The sequence below is a fragment of the Peromyscus maniculatus genome, chromosome 10 (genome assembly GCF_049852395.1).
Source record: "Peromyscus maniculatus bairdii isolate BWxNUB_F1_BW_parent chromosome 10, HU_Pman_BW_mat_3.1, whole genome shotgun sequence".
Lineage (NCBI taxonomy): Eukaryota > Metazoa > Chordata > Mammalia > Rodentia > Cricetidae > Peromyscus > Peromyscus maniculatus.
Genome location: NC_134861.1, coordinates 22,433,644 through 22,456,351, shown reverse-complemented (window position 1 = coordinate 22,456,351; position 22,708 = coordinate 22,433,644). Strand labels below are relative to the sequence as shown.

General features: G+C 50.6%; 1 protein-coding gene across 3 annotated transcripts in view; it reads left to right on the top strand.

Annotated features, from left to right (window-relative positions):
- Positions 1–4,813: 4,813 nt before the first annotated feature.
- Positions 4,814–22,708, top strand: part of Cep68 (centrosomal protein 68) — a 28,370-nt gene continuing 10,475 nt past the window's right edge. Inside the window, exons 1-4 of one of the 3 annotated variants that reach the window (XM_076546031.1) lie at positions 4,814–4,954; positions 17,059–17,419; positions 18,964–20,451; positions 21,407–21,529. In XM_076546031.1, coding sequence (XP_076402146.1) covers positions 17,102–17,419; positions 18,964–20,451; positions 21,407–21,529 — 1,929 coding nt within the window. In that variant the 5' untranslated portion in view covers positions 4,814–4,954; positions 17,059–17,101. Of the gene's footprint in view, positions 4,955–17,058; positions 17,420–18,963; positions 20,452–21,406; positions 21,530–22,708 lie in introns of those variants that run through there. The other 2 variants (XM_076546032.1, XM_042285580.2) reach the window with 2 other exon arrangements.

Here is a 22,708-nt window from a genome sequence, read left to right as displayed (position 1 = left end):
CCTGAGATAGCCATGCAATCCAGGTTGATCTCCAGCTCACTATGCAGCCGAGGCTAGCCTTGAACTCCTTCCTAGTCCTCTTGCCTTGCCTTCCCAGTGCTGGAAATACGGGCAAACAGCACCACTCCAGAGTCATATAAAACATTAAATAACTCTTGGCAGCTTCCAGGTTCCCCGTTTCCCTCTATCTCACCAAAGACCATTCTGGTTTTATTTATTTATATTTATCATTTTAGCTTTTGGAAACTGGGTCATATTTAGTCTGGTCTCGAACTCCAGATCTTTCTTGCAGACTCTTGAGAGGGTTCTAGTTTTAAAATTTACATCTGGAAGGCACCCAGGATGGCCCGGAACCTACTACATAGCCCAGGCTGGCCTCAAACTGCAGCAATTCTCTTGGCTCGGCCTCTAAGAATGCTGGTGTTTTAGGCATGAGTCACAGGCCGTGATACCCAAGTGTGATGGTAATCTTTAGAAATGGATTCCATTATGGCATTTCATGTGTGTGTACATGTATATTCCTTTGTGTGTGGGTACATGTGTGTGTGTGTGTGTACATGCGTAGGCTAGAAGTCACCCTCCGCTGTCATTCCCTAAGAGCCACCACTTTTTACTCTGTGACAATGTCCTTCGGTGGCCTGGGGCTTACTGATGACGCTAGGCTGGCCAGCGAGCTCAGAGGGATCTGCGTCTCTGTCCCCCAGGGCTGGGACTGAAGCATGCAGCACCGTTTGGCTTTCGTTTTAACTGTTTCAGAATGAGGATTCGGGGTTCTACTCAGGGCCTGGTGTGTGCACAGGAGACGTTTACCTGCTGAACCCACAATGGTTAATCCTTACTATAAACCTGGCTGGCTTTAGAATCGTACCTTTAGGCGTGTCTGTGAGGGATTTCCAGAAAGGATCAACTGAGGAGAAAGACCCACGGGCTGGGGGCTCATGCTGAATACAAGGGGGAAGCAGAAAGCCGCTGGGTACCGCCATTCCCTTCCTCCTTCCTGGCTGCCAGGATGTGAACTGTGATGCTCTGACACACCCTTCACACCGGACGGACAGACAGACACTTCTAAAACTGTGAGGGGGGAGGGAGGGAGAGAGAAAGAGAGGGAGGGAGGGAGAGAGGGAAAAGAAAGAAAGAAAAAACGAGGGAAGGACGAGCCAGGAAGGGAGGTGTTTTGCAGGCACCGTTAGCTTTCAGCCTGCCATAAAGAGCCCTGGAGGGAAGTAAAACAAACCTGCTACCTGCTTGAGGAGAGGAAAGGGAGCAACTTCAGAAAGGGAGAATTCCACATTTGTAGCTCAAAAGCATCATCCAACCGCAAGAAGCATAATAACATGGTCTTGTGAGACGTGGCTGTTAAGACACGCAGTCTGTGGCCTGTACATGAATTCCGACAGTCTGACACCATGCATTTGGTAAACCAATTCAATTTGTTCCAGACTCAGATTTCTAAAGTTATTATTAAAAACGGTTGAATAAGGGCAACTCAGCTGCCAGGCCTGAGGACTGGAGTTCAGTCCCTTGGACCCACGTGATAGGAGAGAGCCAACTCACGCCTCCACACGTGTGTCATGGCACAACACACACACACACACACACACACACACACACACACACACACAGCAAAATGAAATACAATTTTTAGAAAACAAGATGGCTGAATAGACATTACAGCACCTGACTTGTCTTTTTCAGCTTTACGTTCTTCTCTACAGCTATGGGCTCTCTTTCCCGTCTACAGTTCTACGATATCTGTGTGACAGACCACTCCATCTCCATTTCTCCAGCTCTAACTTCTACCTTCACCTGTCTGTGGTGCAGAGGCCACAAGACGGTGTTATCTGAGCATCTCCCTCACTTCGCATCCTGAGCCCCGTCACTTTTACTTGGAGAACTTTCTCTAGACACGTTCCTTGTCAGTGAGATGGCCGAGGGCAGCTTGTGCCATGTGTACTCCTCCACACTGTCCTCCTTCAGAGGCTTCGACACAGCCGCTAAAGCTCCTAACACGGGGTTGCTTTGCGGAAGTCAAATCCGTCAGAGCAAGCACTATTCCAACGGTATCCAAGTTGTTGGCCAATCTGGACCTGACGTCGCTCTAGTACACAGGGAACAGTCTAAGATTGAGATCTTCCCTGGAACTTTAAGGAGACAAGGAGGTTGCTACGGGCTGGAAACAGAACAGAGATAACAGCTGAACCACCGTCAGGAACTCTCTCGGTTATTCTCGAGATGGCAGATGGCTTTCCAGGTGGGTGGAGGAGAAAGTACAGTGAATACAGATGTCTCTCTCTCTCTCTCTTCCTTCCCTTCTTTTTCCACCTTTCGTTTACTTATGTATTATCTGGGTGGTTAAGCCAGTGCTTGCAGAACGCCCCTGTTGGAGAGTCATGCCCATTGCATGAATCTTGGCAGACCGCAGGGCCACAACTCCTGCTGTGGAAACTTGGAGGGCCAGGGACTTCACGTCTGTCTCCACCCTGGAGGCCTGAGCACATGCTGACCTGACAGAGTAAGAGAACAGAATTGACTCTGGCAGCATCAAATGTCAGCAGGGCAGCACAGGACGTCCAGCCCACAACAGCTGCGACCAGCCAGGCTGTCCCTCCAGTGAGAAAAAAGCTGCAAATTTCATGAGGTGAGTTCAGCTTTAAGGAAATAAGTGACTTTTCTGAAATCAGATGAGGATCAATGAAAAATTATTTCCTTTATAAATAATTCTTAACTCTCTGACATTTCATTCACAAACTTGCTGGAGTAGGTGGCTTAATACACATGTCCTAGTTGACTGATAAAAATACAACTGACCAGTGTGGTATACAAAGTGAGTTCCAGGACAGCCAGGGCTACATACACAGAGAGACCCTGTCTCAACAACCAAACAACAACAAAAACAAACATGTAGTTGAAATAAAAATCGTGACTGTGGGATTAAGACTTGGAAGAAAGAACCAACAAGAAGGCTCGGAGAATGAAGGCCATTGCTCCAACCTGGGACCTGAGTTCAGTGCCTGGGACCCACGCAGTGGAAGGAGAACTGATCCCACAAGCTGTCCTCTGACATCTACACTGTGGTGTGTGCCCCGCCCCAACACACACACACACAAATAATACATGTAAATAAAACTTTAAAAGACTTGGAAGATAATGTAGCATACTATTTGTTCCTATGTTCAGAAAGTATCAGTGAATAAACAGAAGAGATCGGGATGAATATAGCATAGGAATAAATGTTTCACAAGAAATTGCAGCTTCCTGTTTTGGAGAATGTTAGAAGTTTCATTCATCGGTTCATTTTATTGTTTTGGTTGTGATCATGTGCAAATCCTGATAACCATGAAGACTCTCCACATTAACGTCTGAAAGGCTCAGAAAATCAACTGACCTTTTATTAAAACAACCAATGAAACTATAATAGGTTCTTTTTGTGCCAAGGATTAAAAAGAAGAGGGTCTGGTGATGTAGCTGGGTTGACTGAGCGCCGGCTGCGCATACATGAGGCCCTGGGTTCACTGTCTACCAACCGGGCGTTGTGGCACATATCTCCATTCCCCAGCACTGGGGACATAGTGGCAGGAGGACCTCAGAAATTCAAGGTCATCCTGGGCTACAAAGTGATCCCAGAATAGCATAGGATATCTGAGACCTGGTCTCTAGTAGTAGTAGAAATAATAATAATAATAATAATAATAATCATAATCATAATCATAATAAACAATAAATGAGTAAAGCATACTGGGTAGAAGGTGAGAAGGGCCATAGGCGAAGGAGGGGACAGAACACATCTGGTTGAGGCTATCCTGATGCTCAATTGCATTTACCGTATTTACTGCTGAACAATTTCATGGGCTCTTTATTTTTTGCTTTCAACAAGTAGCTGGATACACTCTGGTAGGTGCTAACTATTTGGCCATTTGACATATTCCTGTTCTGAATTCCTTTCTACTTTTTTCCTTCTGGGCTGAGGCGTGAACTCAAGGCCTTGCATACGGCAATACACTTTTAACTTAAAAACCAACAGTACTTGGGAGCCAGAGACGAAGGATCAGGAATTCAAAATCAGCCTGGGCTGCAATAAAATGTATTCTCACACAAAAAAGAAAGCTAAATAAAAAGATGGGCATGATGGGGATTGCCTGTACTTCCAGACATACCTCGGGAGGCCGAGGATGAGAACCATCGAGGGTTCGAGGCCAGCCTGGCTGTCAAGTCCGTGACCCTTAGGTGGGACAAAGTCTCTGAGCGGCCAGGGCAGCTTCAGCCCCGCTCCTTCCAGAACGGACCATTTGGGGAGCCGGCAGGACAGACACTATGGAAGTTGCCTCTCCAAATACTGGTGTGGCAGGCCGGGCCTCTCTCCACGCCTCGGGGTCTCCGAACGGCGACAACGTGCAGCGGGGCCCACGCCCCACTCCTTGTCCCCGCCGGCAGCCCACGCGCCGCCCCGGGGCCTCCGCCCCCGGCTCGGACTTGGGCCACGCCCCCGTGGTTTCCCCGCGAGCGTAGAGGGAGCCCGAGACCGGGGACCGTCCCCCGGGCCAGGCCTCACCCCGCGGCGGGCGCCCTCCGCAAGCCGCCCCGAGGAGAGCGCGCGCGCCCGGCCACCCTCGAGGGCGCCGGGACCGCGAACCGCCCAGCTGGCACGAGCGTCGGGGCGGCGGCGGCGGCCCCAAGAAGGCCCAGCCTCCCATAGGCCAGGACCACTCAGGGGGCGGGCCCTCGTAGCCGAAGCGGGCTGCGGATTGGTGAGGCCTCCTCGCCGAGGGTTCGGATTGGCGGGTGCCTCGGGCGTCCTCCGCGGAGGGGCGGGGCGGGCGGAGGGCGTGGCGGGCGCTCGGTCTTTCCTCCCGCTAGAGCGCGGGCGCCCCCGGGAGGCTGGCAGTCGCAGCCTGGGACCCCCGGCCCGGCTCCCCGGGGCCGCCTCCGGACGCGCGACGGTTCGGTTCGAAGTGAGGTAAAGAGGCCGTAGCCGGCGCGAGTGTGGCGGCGCCGAGAGTCGAGACCCCGGCCGCCCCCGCGTGCTTGCGGCTCGGCGTGGGGCCCTGTGCGAGGCCCGCGGCCTGGAGGGCACAAAGGCTGGCCGGGGTGGGGGCGCCTCGGGCCTTCGCCGCCACCGTGCGGGGCGCGCGGGGCGGAGGCGAGCGGCGGGGCGGGCGGCGGAGGGGCGGCGCGGCCTGCGGAGCGCGCGGAGCCGCACATCTGGCCGGCGTGCAGCTGGGCGCGCGTCGACCTTGGTGGCGGGGGGAGCGGCAGGTCACGGCCGCCCGCAGGCGGCGGCCGCTGCTCCCCTGGCACGGGGAACGCAGCCGGGGAGGAAAGCAAGGCGCCTCCTTTGCTATCTCGAAGATCTGGGCTTTTGTCAGCTGCCACCTGTAAACCAGCCCCTGAGGCCCGGGGGCACACGCCTCAGACCTCGTAGAAGTCCTTTATAATCACCACCTGCCCAGGTTTAATTCAGTGTGCGGTTTGTAATCAAAACGAGCGGGAGGCTGCCCGTGCCAGCGCAGACGCGAAAGGAGGTGATCTGACACTTTTTCGGTGTGGGCTTGCTTACAATAAACACAAGTCCCTTCTCATCTTATTCTCCCCAGCGGTCTGGGTTAAATTCTGAATCACTTGGGAATGGTGGAAGGAATTCAGCTTCACATCAGGAGAGCTTTTAAAAAGTTTTTCTCTACCCCCTCAACTAAAAAAAAAAAAAAAAAAAAAAAAAAAAACCATGCCTTCTCTGGGCAGCCTTTATGGGCCTCTGTTTCCACACGTGGCACTGTGTTGTGGTTGCCCCAGCCCCTAGCAGGGTGGAAGGTCTGTGAGGGAAGGAAGCCGAAAGTTGAGAAAACAGGAACTTTCAAATCCTTTGAGTTGTTGGGTTATTCTTACTGGTTCGGGGAGCCGCTGAGCTCTCCGAATCGAATCAGACTTCAATCCTTCCAAGCTACTAATTCTGGATATGTTAACTTCTTTGTATCTCAGTTTCCTCCTCTGTAAAGTGGAATTCAGGCCCAGCACAACTCCCCCCCCCCCAAAAAAAAGTAGGTAGGTAGAATGATAGTAGCAATTCCATGGATTATAAAATACCTAAGATAAAAAGAGGTATTTCAAGAGACCTTCGGAGCACTCGGGAGGCAGAGGAAGGTGGATCTCTGAGTTTGAGGCTAGCCTGGTCTACATAGTAAGTCCAGGATAGCCAGAACTAAATAACACAAGAGATTCTGTCTCAAAATAACACACACACACACACCCAAGTACCAACCTGCCAAAGTATCAGAGATTTATTTTTCTAAGGTCTTAACATCCATTCAAGATCAGTAAGTGAGAAATAACTGGTTAAGTTTTACAGTCGTGTTATTTATTTTTGAGGCAGTCTTCCTGTGTAGCCCAGGCTGTCCTGATTGGGCATACCTCCTGGTTCAGCCTCCCTAGTGCTGGAGTTATAAGATAGACCATCATGCCTGGTTTAGTGAATCATGTAGCCCAGGCTTGTCTGGAACTAGAGTTAATCCTTCTGCCTTAGGGTCCCAAAGTGTTGGCGTTATAGGCCCGATGCCTGGCTTGATAAGCTCACTTGTAATTAGTCTCTTAATCGTCCTGTGACAGCAAAGGGATGAGCTATGTGACTTGTCTGCCTTCAGGGTGAGATCGACTCCAGGAGTACAGAGAGCCCAATGCGACTGAAAAACCCTGGGGATGAGAGTCACAAAGGAAATGTAGAAACAACGTGTGAAATGGAGTTGTGAATAGCTTCTTATAGTAATATGTTCTCATGGAGAAACTGTCTTACTGTCTTCAGAGTTTCTCACAGACCACACGAAGAGGGGAGGAAACCCTTTTGTTTGCTAGGCAGACAAATGTGGACCATCACCCCTGGGGAGTACAGCCTCACTTTGGTTCTCCTGTGTCACAGGAAACAGACTGAGACATGCACTCCTTCCAGCTGTCATTCCCTTTGCCTGCTTGTCTCCAAGTTCTCTCCCTTCCTCCCTTGTGACTCAGAAGAAAGATTCAAGTATGCAGTTTGGGTTTTACTGTTCCCAAATTTCCCTTGACTCCTCCTAAGGACTCTTACTCTTTCTGGGGTTCCCCAGACTTGGACATTCTGTAGCTAGCCATTAAAATCGTGCCACAGAGGTGAGTTTTTTCAGGTGTCTGCTGCACAGGCATACATGTCTTCCTATGTGCTGCCCTGTGCTAGGCATGTACTCTGTGATCACAAAGCCATTCTGGTTGAGCCTTCCGAGGAGGAGGCTGTAACAGTCCCACTTACTACCTTGGGGTTTGAGGAACAGAAAGAACTGTGTTTAGCAATTTATCTGAAGATCCTACTATGCGGGTTCAGATTCCAGGCTCTGGGGGCTTAAGACTGCATTCTCAACAAATTCTGAGGTGATGTGGATGCCTGGTCCTAGGTTGCACTTTGTTTTGGTTTTTCTTTTTACAGCTGAGTCTGGCTTCACACTCTAGTGGTCCTACCCCAGCCTCCAGATGCCGGGATTAGAAGCATGAGCCACCGTGTCTGGCTGCAGGTTACACTTGAGCAGATACTAACCTAAGGGTCTGCATTTGCTTTTTTGTTTTTGTTTTTAAAGCTACGGATTGGTTTTAGTTTACAATTCTGGGATTGAACCGTGCTTCATCCCATAAAATATATTCCTTTTGTGTTTAACTTTTAGAATTACTGGTAAACGGGTACTATTCATTTATTGCTGTTGTTGAGTTCCCTTGTGCATATTAAGCATGTGTTCTACCACTGAGCTTAAAGGTTTGTTTTGTTGTGCGTACGTGCATGGTTATGTGTGCCACAGCGCATGTGTAGAGGGCAGGAGACAGCCTCTGAGAGCCTGCGTGGCGAGTGCTCCTACCCACTGGGCCATCCTGACTTTGTTGGTTTGTTTTTGTGAGACGAGACGGGGTTCTATTTTGTAGCCCTGGCTATTCTGGTACTCTGTAGCCCAGGCTAGCCTTGAGTTTCAGCTGCTTCTCTAGCCTTAGCTTATTTAATTCTGGGAAAATATGTGTGGCCCCATACCTAGCTTATTTTGTTTGTTTTTGTGTTTTTTGAGACAGGTTCTCTATATAGCCCTGAGTGACCTGGATATCAATGTGTAGACCAGGCTAGCCTGGCCTCGAGTTCACAGATATCTGTCTGCCTCTGCTTCCCTAATTCTGGGATTAAAGGCTTGTGCCACCATGCTCGGCTAAGTTCTTTGTCTTATTCCTAAATATTATTTGAGATATCTAAGGTACTAGTCAAATTGGCCAGGCCAACCTTCAAGTCTCTATCCTCCTGCCTCAGCCTCCTGAGTACTGAGATTGTAGGTGTGCACTGCCACTCAAGCTCCCTCTAAGGCTGAGAGATGGCTGGGTCGTTAGGAGTGCTTTTAGAAGATTGGTGTTTGGTTCCCAGGACTGTGTCAGGTGACTCACAGCCTCTAACTCCTCTCCAGGGGTCTTCCAGCTTTTGTAGGCACACACACTTGTGAGCATACAAACACATCAATAAAAAATAAAGTTCGAGGGGGTTGGGGATTTAGCTCAGTGGTAGAGCGCTTGCCTAGCAAGCACAAGGCCCTGGGTTCGATACTCAGCTCCAAAAAAAATAAAAAAATAAAAAAAATAAAGTTCAGGCTGGAGAGATGGCTCAGTGGTTGGTTAAGAGCACCGACTGTTCTTCCAGAGGTCCTGAGTTCAATTCCCAGCAACCACATGGAGGCTCACAACCACTTGTAATGAGATCTGGTGCCCTCTTCTGGCCTGCAGGGACACATGCCGGCAGAACACTGTATACATAATAAATAAATTAAAAAATATGTATGTGTTTGTGGTCTGTGTGTGTGTGTGTGTGTGTGTTTGTGTGTGTGATTGGGTACGTGCCTTGGTGTTCCTGTGGAGGTTAGAGGACACCCTTGAATGTTGCTGCTTACCTTCTCTCTTGTGTTTGCTATCTGATACATACCCACTCCAGGCTTGCTTGCCCATAAGCCCCCAGGGGACTCTCCTCTCTGTTCTTCCCTTGTCATAGTAGTGCTAGAATGACATGCACCAGCGTGTCCTGCTTTTCCATGGGCTCCACGGTCCAATCTGGTGGCCCAACTTGTGCAGCAAGTACTTGTACTTGCTGAGCTGTTTCTCTGGCCTCCTAATATATTTTTATTGTAATAAGTGTGTTTGTTTTTTAATGTGTGTGCCTACTTGTCTGTGTGGACGTTATGTGAGTACAGGTGCCCACCAAGGTCAGAAGAGGCCATCAGAGTCTCTAGAACTGGAGTTACAAGTCACTATGTGATGCCCAACGTGGGTGCTGGAAACCAAACCCAGGTCCTCTTGCAAGAGCAGTAAATTCTCTTAACAGCTGAGCCACCTCGCCAGCCCTGTAACAAAATTCCATTGAGAAGATTTTGTGTGTGTAAGTCTTTTGTCTTCGTGTTTGTGAGTGTGCCATACCTGTGCAGTGTGCCCATGGAGGCCAGAAGAGGGCATTAGATCTCCTGGAACTGGTTCCTGTTCACAACTGGATGGTTGTGAGCCACCATGTATGTGCTGAGAACTGAACCCAGTTCTCAGAAAGGGAGAAATGAGGTAATATTATAATCTCAAGAGATAAGTAAGTAAGTTTCAAAGGGTACTGGGGCTAGAGAGATGACTCAGAGGTTAAGGGTTCTAGAGGACCCAGATTCAGTACCCATGGGGCCTCACAACCGTCTGTAACTCCAGTTCCAGGGGATCTGATGCTCTCTTCTAACTTCTGTGGGTACCACATACACAGACATACATGGGAGCAAAACAGCCATATATTTAAAATGAAAACAAGTCTTTTAAAAAGAAAATAGGAAGTGGCTGCTGCTCAGGAGAAACAGCGTTTCTGTTGGCAATCTCTTGGGGAGTCTGCAAACAGGATGCTTGATACTGTGAGTGCCTTTTTTAAAAAGATTTATTTTATTTTGTGTGCATTGGTGTCTGTGTGAGGGTGCCAGATCTCTTGGAACTGGAGTTTGCCATGTTGGTGCTGGGAATTGAACCCGGGTCCTCTGCAAGAGCAGCCACTGAGCCATCCCTCCAGCCTGTGAGTGCCATTCTTAATAGTATGTACACGCCCTTAATCCCAGCAGGCAGAGGCAGGTGGATCTCTAGTTCAAGGCCAACCTGATCTACATAATGAGTTCCAGGCCATCTAAGGCTAGTGAGCCCCTGTCTTGAAAAACAAAGCCACTGGTCTCCTGGGTCAGGACCCTTCTGGGCGTGTACTCTGTGAGCTCTTGCATGCCCCACATCTTGTCTAGTGGGCCAAGATGAAGACCTCAGCAGGTTTTTAGCAGCCACAGCCCATGACCCTGGCAGCCTGTCGCTCTTCCCCATTAGACTTCAGCTCTGGGGTCTCCTCTCCTGGCAGTGGTAGGGCATGTGAACTGTTCCAAGCTTCAGTCCTGCAAACACTACACATGGTAGTCACCTTCCCTTGCCATCACCCCTGCAGCTGTCCTTGTATGGCCCAGGCCCTTTCCTGGGGCCTCTGTTGCAATGTGAAGAGACTGCAAGTGTGCACCGGGCCCTGGACCACCACTGCCTGCCCGTGTCAAGGCACCGCCAGTGCACCATCACGGAGTCACAAGGCTGAGGCTTTTTTCAATTTTCAGTTTTTTGAAACTTTCATATAGGGGCTGGAGAGATGGCTTAGCAGTTACATGCACTGGCTGCTCTTCTAAAAGAGTTCAGCTCCCGACACCCACATGGTATCTCACAACTGTCTGCAGCTCCAGTCCCAGGGGATCCAACCCTCTTCTGGCTTCTGTAGGTACTACATACATGTGATGCACAGGCATACATTCAAGCAAAATACTCGTAAAACCTCTAAAATAAATTTTAAGAAGGAAAATTTCATGTGTATGTACAGAGTATGTTGATCATATCTATCCCTCACCCCAGCTCTCCCCAGGAATTGCCATCACATCAGCCTTTAGTTTGTGTGGGGTCGGAGTTGGCACACGTGCGTGTGGTGGTCAGAAGACAGTTTGTGAGAGCGGTTCTCTCCTCCGTTTGGGTCCCAGGGCTTGGTGACAGGTGCCCTTACCAGTTGAATCATCTTGCCTCGCCCCTTAACTTGGTGCTGTGATCGCAGAAGCCTGATGTTATCCATCGGTCCTGTGAAACTGCTAACAGCAGAAGCAGCTTGTGTTCCAGGACAGCAGTTCCTGCTCTGGACCCCAGGGGCAGAGCTTGAACCTGGTGATCAGGTGGTCAGCCCTCAGTGTCCGTGTGTTTGACTTGCTGGACAGAGACAGTCTGCTGACTGCTGAGGCTGGAGAGCTTAGGCTTGAGGGCTAGTCAGAGCTCAGCCAAGCTCCTTATAGATCTCCAGAGCCATCTGCAGAGTTCTGATGAGATAGGACATTGACCTTGCTATGAGACTGTTTGGTGATCCTAGTCTGCCAGCCAACAGGCAAGTAGGTGTCTGAGAAAGTGAGGATAGGCACTCAAGTCGCCTGACCCCTGGCCTCCCCAGCACAGTGATCTGTAGAGACCACAGGTTAAGAAAAATGTAAAGAAGCAGTCCAGGAGGAAGAAGGGAGTAGATACAATGATGCCTCAGGGTCCTGGAGAGGATGTGATCCATTGACATGCCACAGGAGACACCATAATCACACTTTGAGTTTGTCTGCAGGGCCCCAGGTCATCTACCCCTGGGGAATGATAGCCAAGCTAGAGCCCTGGGGATTCTACACCTGCAGCCAGGGAGGGAACAGCTGGAAAGCAGCTGCTTTTGACCACTGGTCACCTGTCTCTCTCTCTCTCTCTCTCTCTCTCTCTCTCTCTCTCTCTCTCTCTCTCTCTCTCTTTCTCTTTTTTTTTGTTTTGTTTTTCGAAAGGGTTTCTCTGTGTAGTTTCGATGCCTTTCCTGGATCTCACTCTGTAGACCAGGCTGGCCTCGAACTCACAGAGATCTACCTAGCTCTGCCTCCTGAGTGCTGGGATTAAAGGTGTGCGCCACCACCGCCCGGCCTCCACCCTCTCCTTTTTTTAAAATCTGTGGCCACAGTTTTGCTGGTATCCACCCTGCACGCAGCCAGCCAGCCTCAGGGCCATCTCAAGCCTGTCTTCTCTTGTCATCCCAGGTCTGCTCTCTTCCATGCTGCCATCCTGCCTCACTTGGCCTCTACTTCCACTCAGAAACCTTGAGGCCACGCGTCCTCCCGCGTTCAGTTCTTGCACCCATTCCTTTCCCCATTCTTGCTTGTTAGACACGGTCTGCCTGGGTATTTGGGCATTTCTCTCTGTACCCGTGAGTCCTGTGCAGTTCATGGTCGAGGCCCTAGACCGAAAGAAAGCACAGCTGGCTGTCAGTGGCCGCGGGTGGGGACAGCACTTGTCAAAGTGGGACTGCTGCTGACTGCAGTTGTTTCCAAGGGAACTGTGACGTCAAGAATCATTGCAGATTTTTTCTGTTTGAGAGACTTGCTCTTGGTGAATCACTCATCCGTCTGAGTAAGTCAGAAGTGACACAGTGCCCCTCCCCCACTGCCAGTCCTCTCCTAGGTGCTCTGAACAGGAATGTGGGGGAAGGAACTAGACAGCTGGGACAAGCTTGCTGGAGGGCGATGTAGCAGATACCAGGAAAGACCAGGTGCCCCCTGGTGTTAACATACACATGGCGCTGAACATAGTTTTACTGTGGGACAACAGAAAGCCACTTGGTCACTCCTAGCCTCTGCAGGTTCTGGGAACTCATGGAGGGGCTTAATAGTGAATTTTAGAGGGCTCTGGAAGATGCCAAAGCATGGGTGGGTGGTCCCTCAGTTAGCAGTTCTGTGTTGTACAGGCCTTTCTCAGAAAGAGGGACAGATTTCATTGTTTATTTTCTGTGCTGGCAGTGGCCAAGATCATAGTACACCTGCAGAGGAAAGCTGCATGTGTGGACTGGAGCCTACTCAAGAGAGAGGCTAGGTAGGCATCTGGAGGACAGGGCTACCTAAGCCTTTGGAACCCTTAAGTATTTCATGATGGGTCCAGATACCAGCTCCCATGAAGCTAGCTGCAACAGTTGGTGTTTGCTCTGCTGTATTTGATCTTGCTTTGGTCTTATTCCTTGCTGTCCCCCAATTCTTCCCTTTGGGAATATATATTATATACCATTGTATACTGGAAGTATGTAACTTTGTGTTTTATTATACAGGAGCTTGCAAATTTGCTGAGTTTCAGAAGAGAAACAGCTGTTACACACACACACACACACACACACACACACACAAAATCAGATCCCTGGGACTGGAGTTACAGATGGTTGTGAGCCATCATGTAGATGCTAGGAATCAAACCCGGGTGCTCTGGAAGAGTAGTCAGTGCTCTTCACCACAGAGCCATCTCTGCAGCTCCTAGCAGTTACATGTTTAAGCAGTGTTAGAATTGTTTTTGGTTTTTCCAGACAGAGTTTCTCTGTAGTCTTGGCTGTCCTGGAACTTACTTGTAGACCAGACTGACCTTGAACTGACAGAGATCCACCAGCCTCTGCCTCCTGAGTGCTGGGATTAAAGGTGTGTAACACCATGCCTGACTGGGATAGACATTTTTAAAGTGTTGATTTTCAGATATTTAAGTGTACATATGTGCATGCGCATGCACGTGTGTGTGTGTGTGTGTGTGTGTGTGTGTGTGTAGGCCAGAAGCTCCAAATTTCAGCTTCACCTGGTGTCTCAGTTACTGTTCTGTTGCTATGAAGAGACTCTATGACAGCTAAGGCAACTTGGAAAAGAGCGTTTAATTGATGGCTGTTTGCTGTTTGAGTCGTGCATCCGTGACTGTCACGGTGGGAAGCATGGTGGCAGGCAGGCAGGCACTGGAGCAGGAGCTGAGAGCTACATCCGAACCACAAATTGGAGGCAGAGTGAGACGGGGCCTGGCGTGGACTTTTGAAACCTCAGAGCCCACCTCCAGCGACACTCTTCCTCCTGATCCTTCCCAAGCAGTTATACCAACTAGGGACCAAGCATTCACATACAGCTGTGAGGGCCATTCTCAATCAAATCACCACACCTGGATAACGAGGGCCTCTGGCCGCTTAGTTACCCTAGTTCAGGATTCAGCCTCCTTGCAGGCTACTTGGAGGTTCACTCGGCAGTCTTTGAGAGCTACAGTAGCTCTCCATGCTGCCCTCCCTAGGACGAGTGTGAAACCTTTTGTGAATAATGACCTCCAGGCAAGACAGAAATTTTAACAACTTGTCACTGAAACAAAGTAGGGCTGTTGAGATGGCTGGTCAGGTGTTTGCTGTCAAGCCTGATGACTTGAGCTTTATCCCTGGAACATGGTAACTGGAGAGAGCAGACTCTTACAAATTGTTCTCTGACCTCCATGTACGGCATGGCATGGCATACGCATCGGCTCGCATTCATACTGCAGGAATAAATAAATACCTTTTTTTTTTTTTTTTTTAGGTATTTGATCCTTGCCTTGCTCAGCTTTATTTTACTGCAGGACCAAGTCTTAACACCATTCTTGTTAGGGGCATAAGGGAGCTGTGACCATTGAGAGTTTATAGAAATGGAGAAAGAAGTAGCAACCAGAAAATGATAGATAGGTTGTCTTCATCCTAAATTGTCCATCTGATAGGGTCAGCTGTAGTCATCCAAAACTGGTGCCGGAGCTGGAGAGATGGGATGGGTCAGCAGTTTGCTCACTGATCTTCCAGAGGACCCTTGTCAAGCAGCCTGTAACTCCAGTTCCAGGAGATCTGATGTCTTCTGGCTTCTGTGGGCCATGCATATACATGCACACACTCTCACACAGACACATGCACACACACAAAAATAAGTAATGTGTGCAGCTGTGAAGAGCCCCAAGGTGAGGATGTGGCTCCATGGAAACTTCTCATCAAAGTCTCCCTCCCGTTCTCCACCCTCTTCTGCTCTGGGCGCCTTTGGCTTGTTTCCTCACTTATCCTTGTTTGGTTCATCAAGAGCTTGGGTTCTGGAGTCACACAGCTGACCCTGACTCCATAGCATGCACACGATTCTAGGTTTGGGCTGTGAGGGCAATCTAGTCTGCCTTTATCCGTCACCCGTTGACAGCCAGAGCTGATGGAGTGGCTCTGGCTGGTCAGGCAGGTGCCCCCTTTCTTCTTCTCTGTACTGTGGGTGTCCATCGTGGTTGAAGAAGACGGCTTTGCTCTAACAGGAGGGCTGCTCTTTGATGAGGATAGCAGTAACTGTGCTGCCCTTAGGTCTCCAGATGAGCTCTGAGGATTCTAGGGTCAATCCCTAGTGCTGTTCTCTTTTGGGGGAGTGAGGGGAATACAAGGTTTTGAATGCTATGCCCTGCCCTGTTGGGCACTTTTATAGTAAAGGTGCATGTGTGTCGTGTGATAGGAGTCACACACAGAAACAGCAGCACTGCTGGCCTGCACAACTGCTTGAACTGCCTGCCCACTGTGTGTGGGACTGTTCAGTGGTGAAGACTTCGCTTGTTATGTGAAGGGTTGGGTGCTCTTTCTACCAGAAAAAGGAAACAGGCAGGGTCTGACTAGCCCCTCAAGGATCCGGTGCTTCCAAGAGTGAGCTGATTGCATTTCAAGTCCATGCTTTTCTCTGCAGACACTTCAGAATGGCCTGGAGCCCCATGTGCCGGGTTGGGAAGGAGTAGAAATGTGAGGTCTACCTGGGTTGCATTTCCTGGACTAAAGCCGAACAGGATGGCCTGACGTGGCCACTCCTACCCTCCTTGCCAGCTTCCTGGGTTGCCACTCGCAACCTCCTTATCCGTGCTAGTCTCTGAGGGAAATAAGGCTGTGCCTGTGCAGGTTTGAGTCTTGAGGTTGGTCCCAGTGCTCTGCAGGTGGCTTCCTGCCAGGTTAGACATCCCCCTGTCATCCCACCAGTGCCCAGACCTGCTGATGGCAGCCTAGCATCCCTCTGTTGTCCTGGAGCGCTCTGTAGATCCAGAATTCCTGTCGGGCTTTCCTTCCTTCCTTCCCCAGCAGCTCAGCTCCCTCACCATGACTGCCTGGGCTGCTCTCCTTTCTCACATGAACTCACCCGCTGTCACACGCTTTCCATGGCTTCCTGAGGCTGCCAAGGTCAGCTTACACTAAGGCAGCCTGAGAAGGGGTGCTGGTCTGTTTCTGGTCATTGGTCACCAATGAATCGTCATTGGGGCTCCATCTGGTCCACAGTCTGGGTGTGGTTCCTGTTCCCACCAAGAATAGTTAGGAGCATCCTCCAGAGTCCAGTAGAAGCCCATGCATACCTGAACGTGCTATCCTGTAGGGTAAAAGGGACGAGACTCAAGTTGTTACCCACCAAGCCGTTGACATGAGAGCACCCCAGAGGGCTGTGCATGGCAAAGACCAGCTGGGCATCTTAGTGAGGTTGGGGCAACACATAGGGCCCAGGGGTGTCTCTGAACCGCATCTGGGCTGCACACTGAGGCAAGGCCTTGTGCTCAGGCCCATTTCATTTCCCCTGCGTGAGTTTGGTAACCACAAGAGGGCTTTGTGTAGCTTCTCTCTCCAGGCTGTCCATGCGTAATATCCAGAACAGCAATGGGAAACTAATCAGCGAGCAGAATGGCCCTAGGAAACAATGACCTGTTCGGAGATTTGCAGAACTGAAAAGCATCTCCTGAGCAGGCAGTGGGATCAAGTGTGTCTTTAATCACAGACCTCCACCCGGGAGAAGGCACCCACTGGCCTGCACTCGCCCTTCCTTCCCCCATGCATACCTCCTCTCCCTTCAGCTCCAGGCATGGAAGATGGCCTTGGAATCTGCGTCTTCCACCCAGATCAGCAGGTTTATAATACTTTTTTTCTTCTGTTGCCTGTTTTTTTTTGACTTGTGCAGTAGGCTGGCCAAACCTTTTGCGTGGTCACACCTGTCCTGACTCTAAGGAGACAATACCACAGTGACAGAGGACAAAGTCGTGTACTAAGGCACCCTTTTTGGAAGGATCTGGGCTGAGGAGAAGCAAGAACGTGGGATTTCCTTTGGCCAGTGAAGTTTGTCTTCACTTAAAATCAATGTTTTCCTGGACACATGAAGAAAATTTCTTTTTCTCTCTCCTTTCCTTGTTTTGTAGGTTCCTGAAGGCTTCAAGGAAAAGCCAATTTAGGGAAGGCTCCATGGCCCTAGGTGAAGATGTGGCCGAGGCAGACGCATCTGTCAACACGAAGGTCCCGTCCTGTGGCAGGTGGAATTCTGGGGAACAGGAGCTGCTGCCCCCAGGGCCTGAGCCACAGCAGCCCCCGCATCTGGAAGTCAAGGGAGGGCCGCTGTGGAGGGCTGAGGCTGATACCTGCTGCATCTCTGGAGTTTTCTTATCAGAGACCAACACTGCCAACCGAGAACCGGTGGTACACAGGTCTGAGCCTGCCCTCAATGGCCCACTTCCTTCTGCCAGCATGGAGACTGGAGACTTTCATCTCTCTGGGGGGAGCCACGTAAGTACTGAGGAGTTGAGGCTGGAACTGAGCCAGGGCAGCCTTTGGGTATGTACTGTATTCCCTTGACTGTTCGTTCCCCTGCCTGTCACTGTAAGGTGAGAGTTGTGGGACCCTGGCTACAAGGTGTTTAACAGGTTCCCTTGGAGAGTTGGGCCTTGAAGTCTGCAGGGGGTTCTGTGCAGGATCTCCTGTTCCAGAGTCACTGGGGACCTCTTAAGGACAGTGAGAGTTCATCAGGAGCCTGCTGCCCAGAGGACTAGGATCAGGGATCTCTTAACAAGGGGACCCCCATCCTGCTTCTGATTTGGTGATCTGAAAGCTTCTAGGGGACCCTAGGGAGACTTGGTAGAGGTCTGGGGGTTCCCAGGCCAAATCCTCTTGGGACTGCTCAGACCCTGAAGCTCCTTTAATGAGCAGCAGTATCTCTGGCCTCCATGACTGGAGACCACAAGGCAGCAGTCTCTCCAGGGAGAGCCACACAGGCAGAGAATCCTGCCTTGTTCTAAGTCTCTGACTCTTTGAATCCCTTGTAGAGGGAGGATGACCATTGGTCTGCTCCTCTTGGCTCTGACAACATCATGTTCAGCCTGTCAAGGTCCAGGGACAGCTTTGGTTGGCGCTTTGTTCTTTGGCTGCTGCTTGCTCTCTTCCGGGAGCCCCGTCCTGTGAGAAGGCCTGAGCGTGACTGGGAGGGAACAGTACCCAGCCCCCTGTGGAAAGCGAGGGTCAAGGAGGGCTCTGGCTCCTCTAGTCCTGTTTGTTGGGTCGAGAAGCAAACCAGCAAGCCCAGCAGTGGCCGTTTGTCGAGAGAGGCTGTGGGTTCTGTTCTCTTGTCTGCTAGTGAGGGGCTCTTAGTGTCTTCTCAGGGAGTCCTTGGGGAGGCCGTGCTGGTGCTGTGTCCACAGGGCAGGGAAGGCGGGACAAACAGTTCGTTAACTCGGGTCAGTCTGGTTCCGAAGTCCTCATGTTAGTTATTGTCTTCCTCTGGGCTGAGTTACTCACTGAGATTAAAAATCCAGAGTAAAGAAACTGAGGGACTCACTTTGCCAGAGTGCACTGGCACGTGAGCTGAACAGGGTGCCCCCTGATGGAGCCTGCTGGATCTCCTGTCAGTGGTGATGATGGGCGGGGATGATGAAAGGAGAGGCATTGATTCCCAGCTTCTGCCTGCATAACTGTCGTGGGTTCTGCTCTCAAAGTGAATGGATAACTTTTGAAAAGATGGGTTCGGGGTCAGTTGCAGATTTCCCAGGGTAGGATGGGTCTTGGTACTAACTACTAGCAGCAGGAACCTGAGATCTTGCCTGAATACTGTTCTGGACACACAAGCACATCTTGTAGCCATCTGTCTTCCTTCCTTCCTTCCTTCGTTTTCTTAGATAAGTGTGCTTAGTAGGAGGTTTGGCCGTAGGATCCTTAGGCCTACTTTGTTTTCATTGAGACCTACCCCACTCCCTTCCTCTACCTTAAAGAAGAAAACTGTTCTTTAAAAAGAAAGTTTGCCTATTTCCACCTCAGTGCCTTTTCCCTTGTTATTGTAGATGGAGGAAAACAAGCTTCCTGCCTCCCAGGACCTACTTCAGAGGGTTAAAGTCCTTGGAACTATAACTGTTTGCTCAGGGCATGATGCGGACAGTGAAGACGACCTGTCCCCAGTTGATTCACCTCGGGTGCTGGGCCTCAGCCAGCAGCTTCACATCTCACAGGGGAAGTCCATGGAGAGCCCAGGTGCTCCCCAGCTCTCTGGCAGAAGCATCTCTGCCTCCTCAATGCGCACCAGCCTCCAGGATCACCAAGAGAAGGCAGAGCCTCAAAGTAGCGCCTTTGCCAAGGTCTCCTCTCAGGAGTTGATTGTACCTCAAGGAGCCCCCTCTGTGGTGGCGACAGGGCCTCAGCCCCTGTGGTCACCACAGCCTGTGACTCCTGGGGGTGAGGCTACCGGCCTGGGTAAGAGACAACTCTCCTTCCAGGCAGAGTACTGGGCCTGTGTGCTGCCAAATTCTCTGCCTCCCTCTCCTAACCGCCACTCCCCGCTCTGGAACCCAAATAAAGAGTATGAAGATCTCCTTGACTACACTTACCCACTGAGGCCTGGGCCTCAGCTCCCAAAGCAACTGGAGCATCATGTGCTGGCTGATCCTGTCATGCAGGACTCAGGTGTAGATCTGGACAGCTTTTCCGTCTCCCCAGCGAGCACTCTCAAGTCCCCCACTAATATCTCCCACAACTGCTTATCAGCAGAAGTGCCTGCTCTGCCCTTTTCTGGAGCCAAGGACCCGTGCCTGAAGCGTTGGCCCTTGGGAGTATCCCAGAAGCAGGACAGCATAAGCCTGGCATCTTGGAACCAGCATGCATCAACCCCTAGAGCCTCTGGCACTGAGAATGCTTCCCGGGAGAAGAGAGAGGCAGCCCGGAGGGACACAAAGGACTCTCTACCTACAGGCAAGAAACTCACTGTGGGCTCTCCCCAGCTGAGGACAAAGGAGAGGGGGTCACCCTTTGCCAGACTAGAAAGGGAGCAGAGAGCCTGCCAGAATGTTGGGCATCCCTCCTGTGTGAAGCCTGGGTGGACATCAGAAGAAGAGATGGGAAGTGATGATGAGTACCTTGCCCTGCCCACCAGGCTGACTCCGGTGTCTAGTTTGGTGTCCAGCTTAGGTGCCGTTCCCACCTTTGTGAACCTGCCCACTGGGGCTGCTGAGGAGCACAGTTCACTGGAAGTCTCCGACAGTGATGGGCCAGTGTCCCCCACACTGGACTCCAGCCAGAGGCAGCATCCTTCTGATGCTGCCTTCCCAGGGCCTGTGGTCCAGAACCCCTGCTGCGTGAACTCTGTCCATCCTGAGGACTCCACAGGCAAACGCAGCATGATGAGCAGCCAGGCCCTCAGGGTCTCTTCTGGACTGCCGAGAACTCAGCCCTCCTTGCTGGCTGCATCAGACAGGTGGCTGTTCTCAGAGCCAGTCGCTGGAGAGAAGCTTCCCAGGAACACAGGACAGGAGAGAGCGTCACTGGTGCAGTGTGTGCAGGTAAAGATGCTCAGTGAGAAGCTTCTGGAATAAACGTTCTTTCCCCAGTCCACCAACAGCATGGCTCAACATCCCCAGCACACACACTCCCAAAATACAGGGATTCTCCTTTAATGGCTGTAAGAAAATGGCAGAGAAGTTGGGTCACATGTAGCACCAATGGGAAGTTGATGCACATACTTTTTCACTGTGGTGCAGGTAGTTAGAACCACTCATTCATCATTTCTGAATAGAAAGTTTAGTGGTTGGCAACAGTCCTGTATTGGTGGAAATATTAAGGCCACTCCACGTAGTTAAAAGGGAGGTTTATTTTGTGGGGTAACTCACAAGTGAAGGGATGGGTTACAGGGTCCAGGAAAGGTGAAGCACAGTCCAGCAGTGTTCCCTGGAGAACTCTGCTCGGTCCACCTCCAGCGTCCAGGGTCCAGGAACCAAGAGAGCTGGCACATCCAGATCTCGGGTCTTAATGGCTCCTCTCAGCCCCGCCTCGTAGGCGTGACAGTTACCGGAAGCCTCACTGGGGGTGGTACTTCCAGGGCAAAGCTGAAACAGCTGCCCACTACGGTCCTGATCCAAAAACTGGCTCGTGTGGCGAGCGTGCTCTTCTGGGCTGCTCCTTGTCCCTGTTCCTCCATAGTCCATTCTCACCCTCCGGACTGTGTATTCTGAGTCTTGGTTTTTGGTGTCACACCTGGCTGAGTATGGCATTCATTGTCCTGACAGGGGATGTCTGGAGTCATGGGGTAGAGGTGGAGACAAATGACCCTGTGAGAGAAAACTCGAGAAAGGTATCTGTATGCCAAAATGGTGATATTTCTAGCCTTCAGACAAGGTAAACAGCAGCTCACTCAGGTGCACCATGTGGACATTGTTTTTGTGGTACTAGGCCCTGAGCATGGTAGACAGACTTAATCACTGAGCTCTGTCCAGCCCACCGTGTGCTCTGTCTCCACAGACATTTTGCTGTCAGCTGGAAGAGCTGATCTGCTGGTTGTATAATGTCACAGAAGTTGCTGACCTCACCCCTCCACCCAGGGCCACTCTCTCGGGTCTCAAGGCTTCTCTGCAGCTTTACCGGGTAATGTGTGCTCCTGGCTCCTGGCTTGTTCACGCCTGAGACGGGCGGTTACGTCACTTCTTAGAAAATAAAATCTCAAGTAACTGGACTCTTGTAGCTCAGTTGACTATTTTATCTGAATAAATCCAATCAAGATGCCTTCTTCAAATTCTAAATTTTGAACAATATAAAGTGAGTGAACTTCCAGACCAGATAGAGGAAAATTATATTTGTCTTGAGTCAGAAATACTTTTGAGGGATTTGCGTGGTACTTTGGCAGATTTCCCATGGTTAAAACTCTAAGTCTGGCATTTACAGACAGTAGTCACGGGTGACAATTCAGTGAAGTCATTTATGCACCACAGCCTTGCCCTGGCTGCCACACAAGGCAGTCAGACACAGATCACATCAACATCACCACAGGTTCACTGGACTGTAGTGGTGTTTATGAAACTGAGTTGAAACTATGAATCCAAGCATAGACCAGGCAGTGTGATAGGATTGGACCGATTGAAACCAAATTTAACCCAAAATCTGACACCAGTTTGTGCCTGTGTTTGGGGATTAGGATTTTATTTTATGCCTGTTTGTTATGGAGGTCTGTTATTTCACACCTATGAATTTTAGTTAATGATACTAAATTAACTATGAATTTAGTTAATGATACTAAAGTATATTGAAGTGGAGAGTAATTCCTTTAACTGCTACCTTGTTAAACGTGGCTGACTTTGACCACATGGTGGCAGTGTGTGTGGCCCAGACCTGCGCTAGTCTGCAGGGAAGGGGGAACCCAGATCAGATCTCTGTAACCTAACACTGAGTCAGCAGAGGAGGGTGAGATAGACCACCAAGTTCTGACTCAGCGTCATGGCCCCCCCCCCCCCCCCCCCCCCCCCCCCCCCCGCACCTCATGGACGGGAGGGCCTTTGTGTTCTGTCTTTGCAATCTACTAAATCTAGCCTGGGCTGGCCAGCTGTCCTGCCGTGGCAGGAATCCTGTTAGATACAGCATAGAAATAGAGAGAAACTTGAGGAAGGAGAGGGAGGCTGAACCTAAAGATTCTCTTGTTCAGCACTGTATGTCTGTGCTTGCCTGGAGCCCTTGCCTCAGGGAGTCTCGGAGAGGAACTGCTCTGACTCCCTCATAGCCTTTCCTGGCCTGACTGAACAAGCATAAGACTTCTCTCTCCTGACCCTCCGT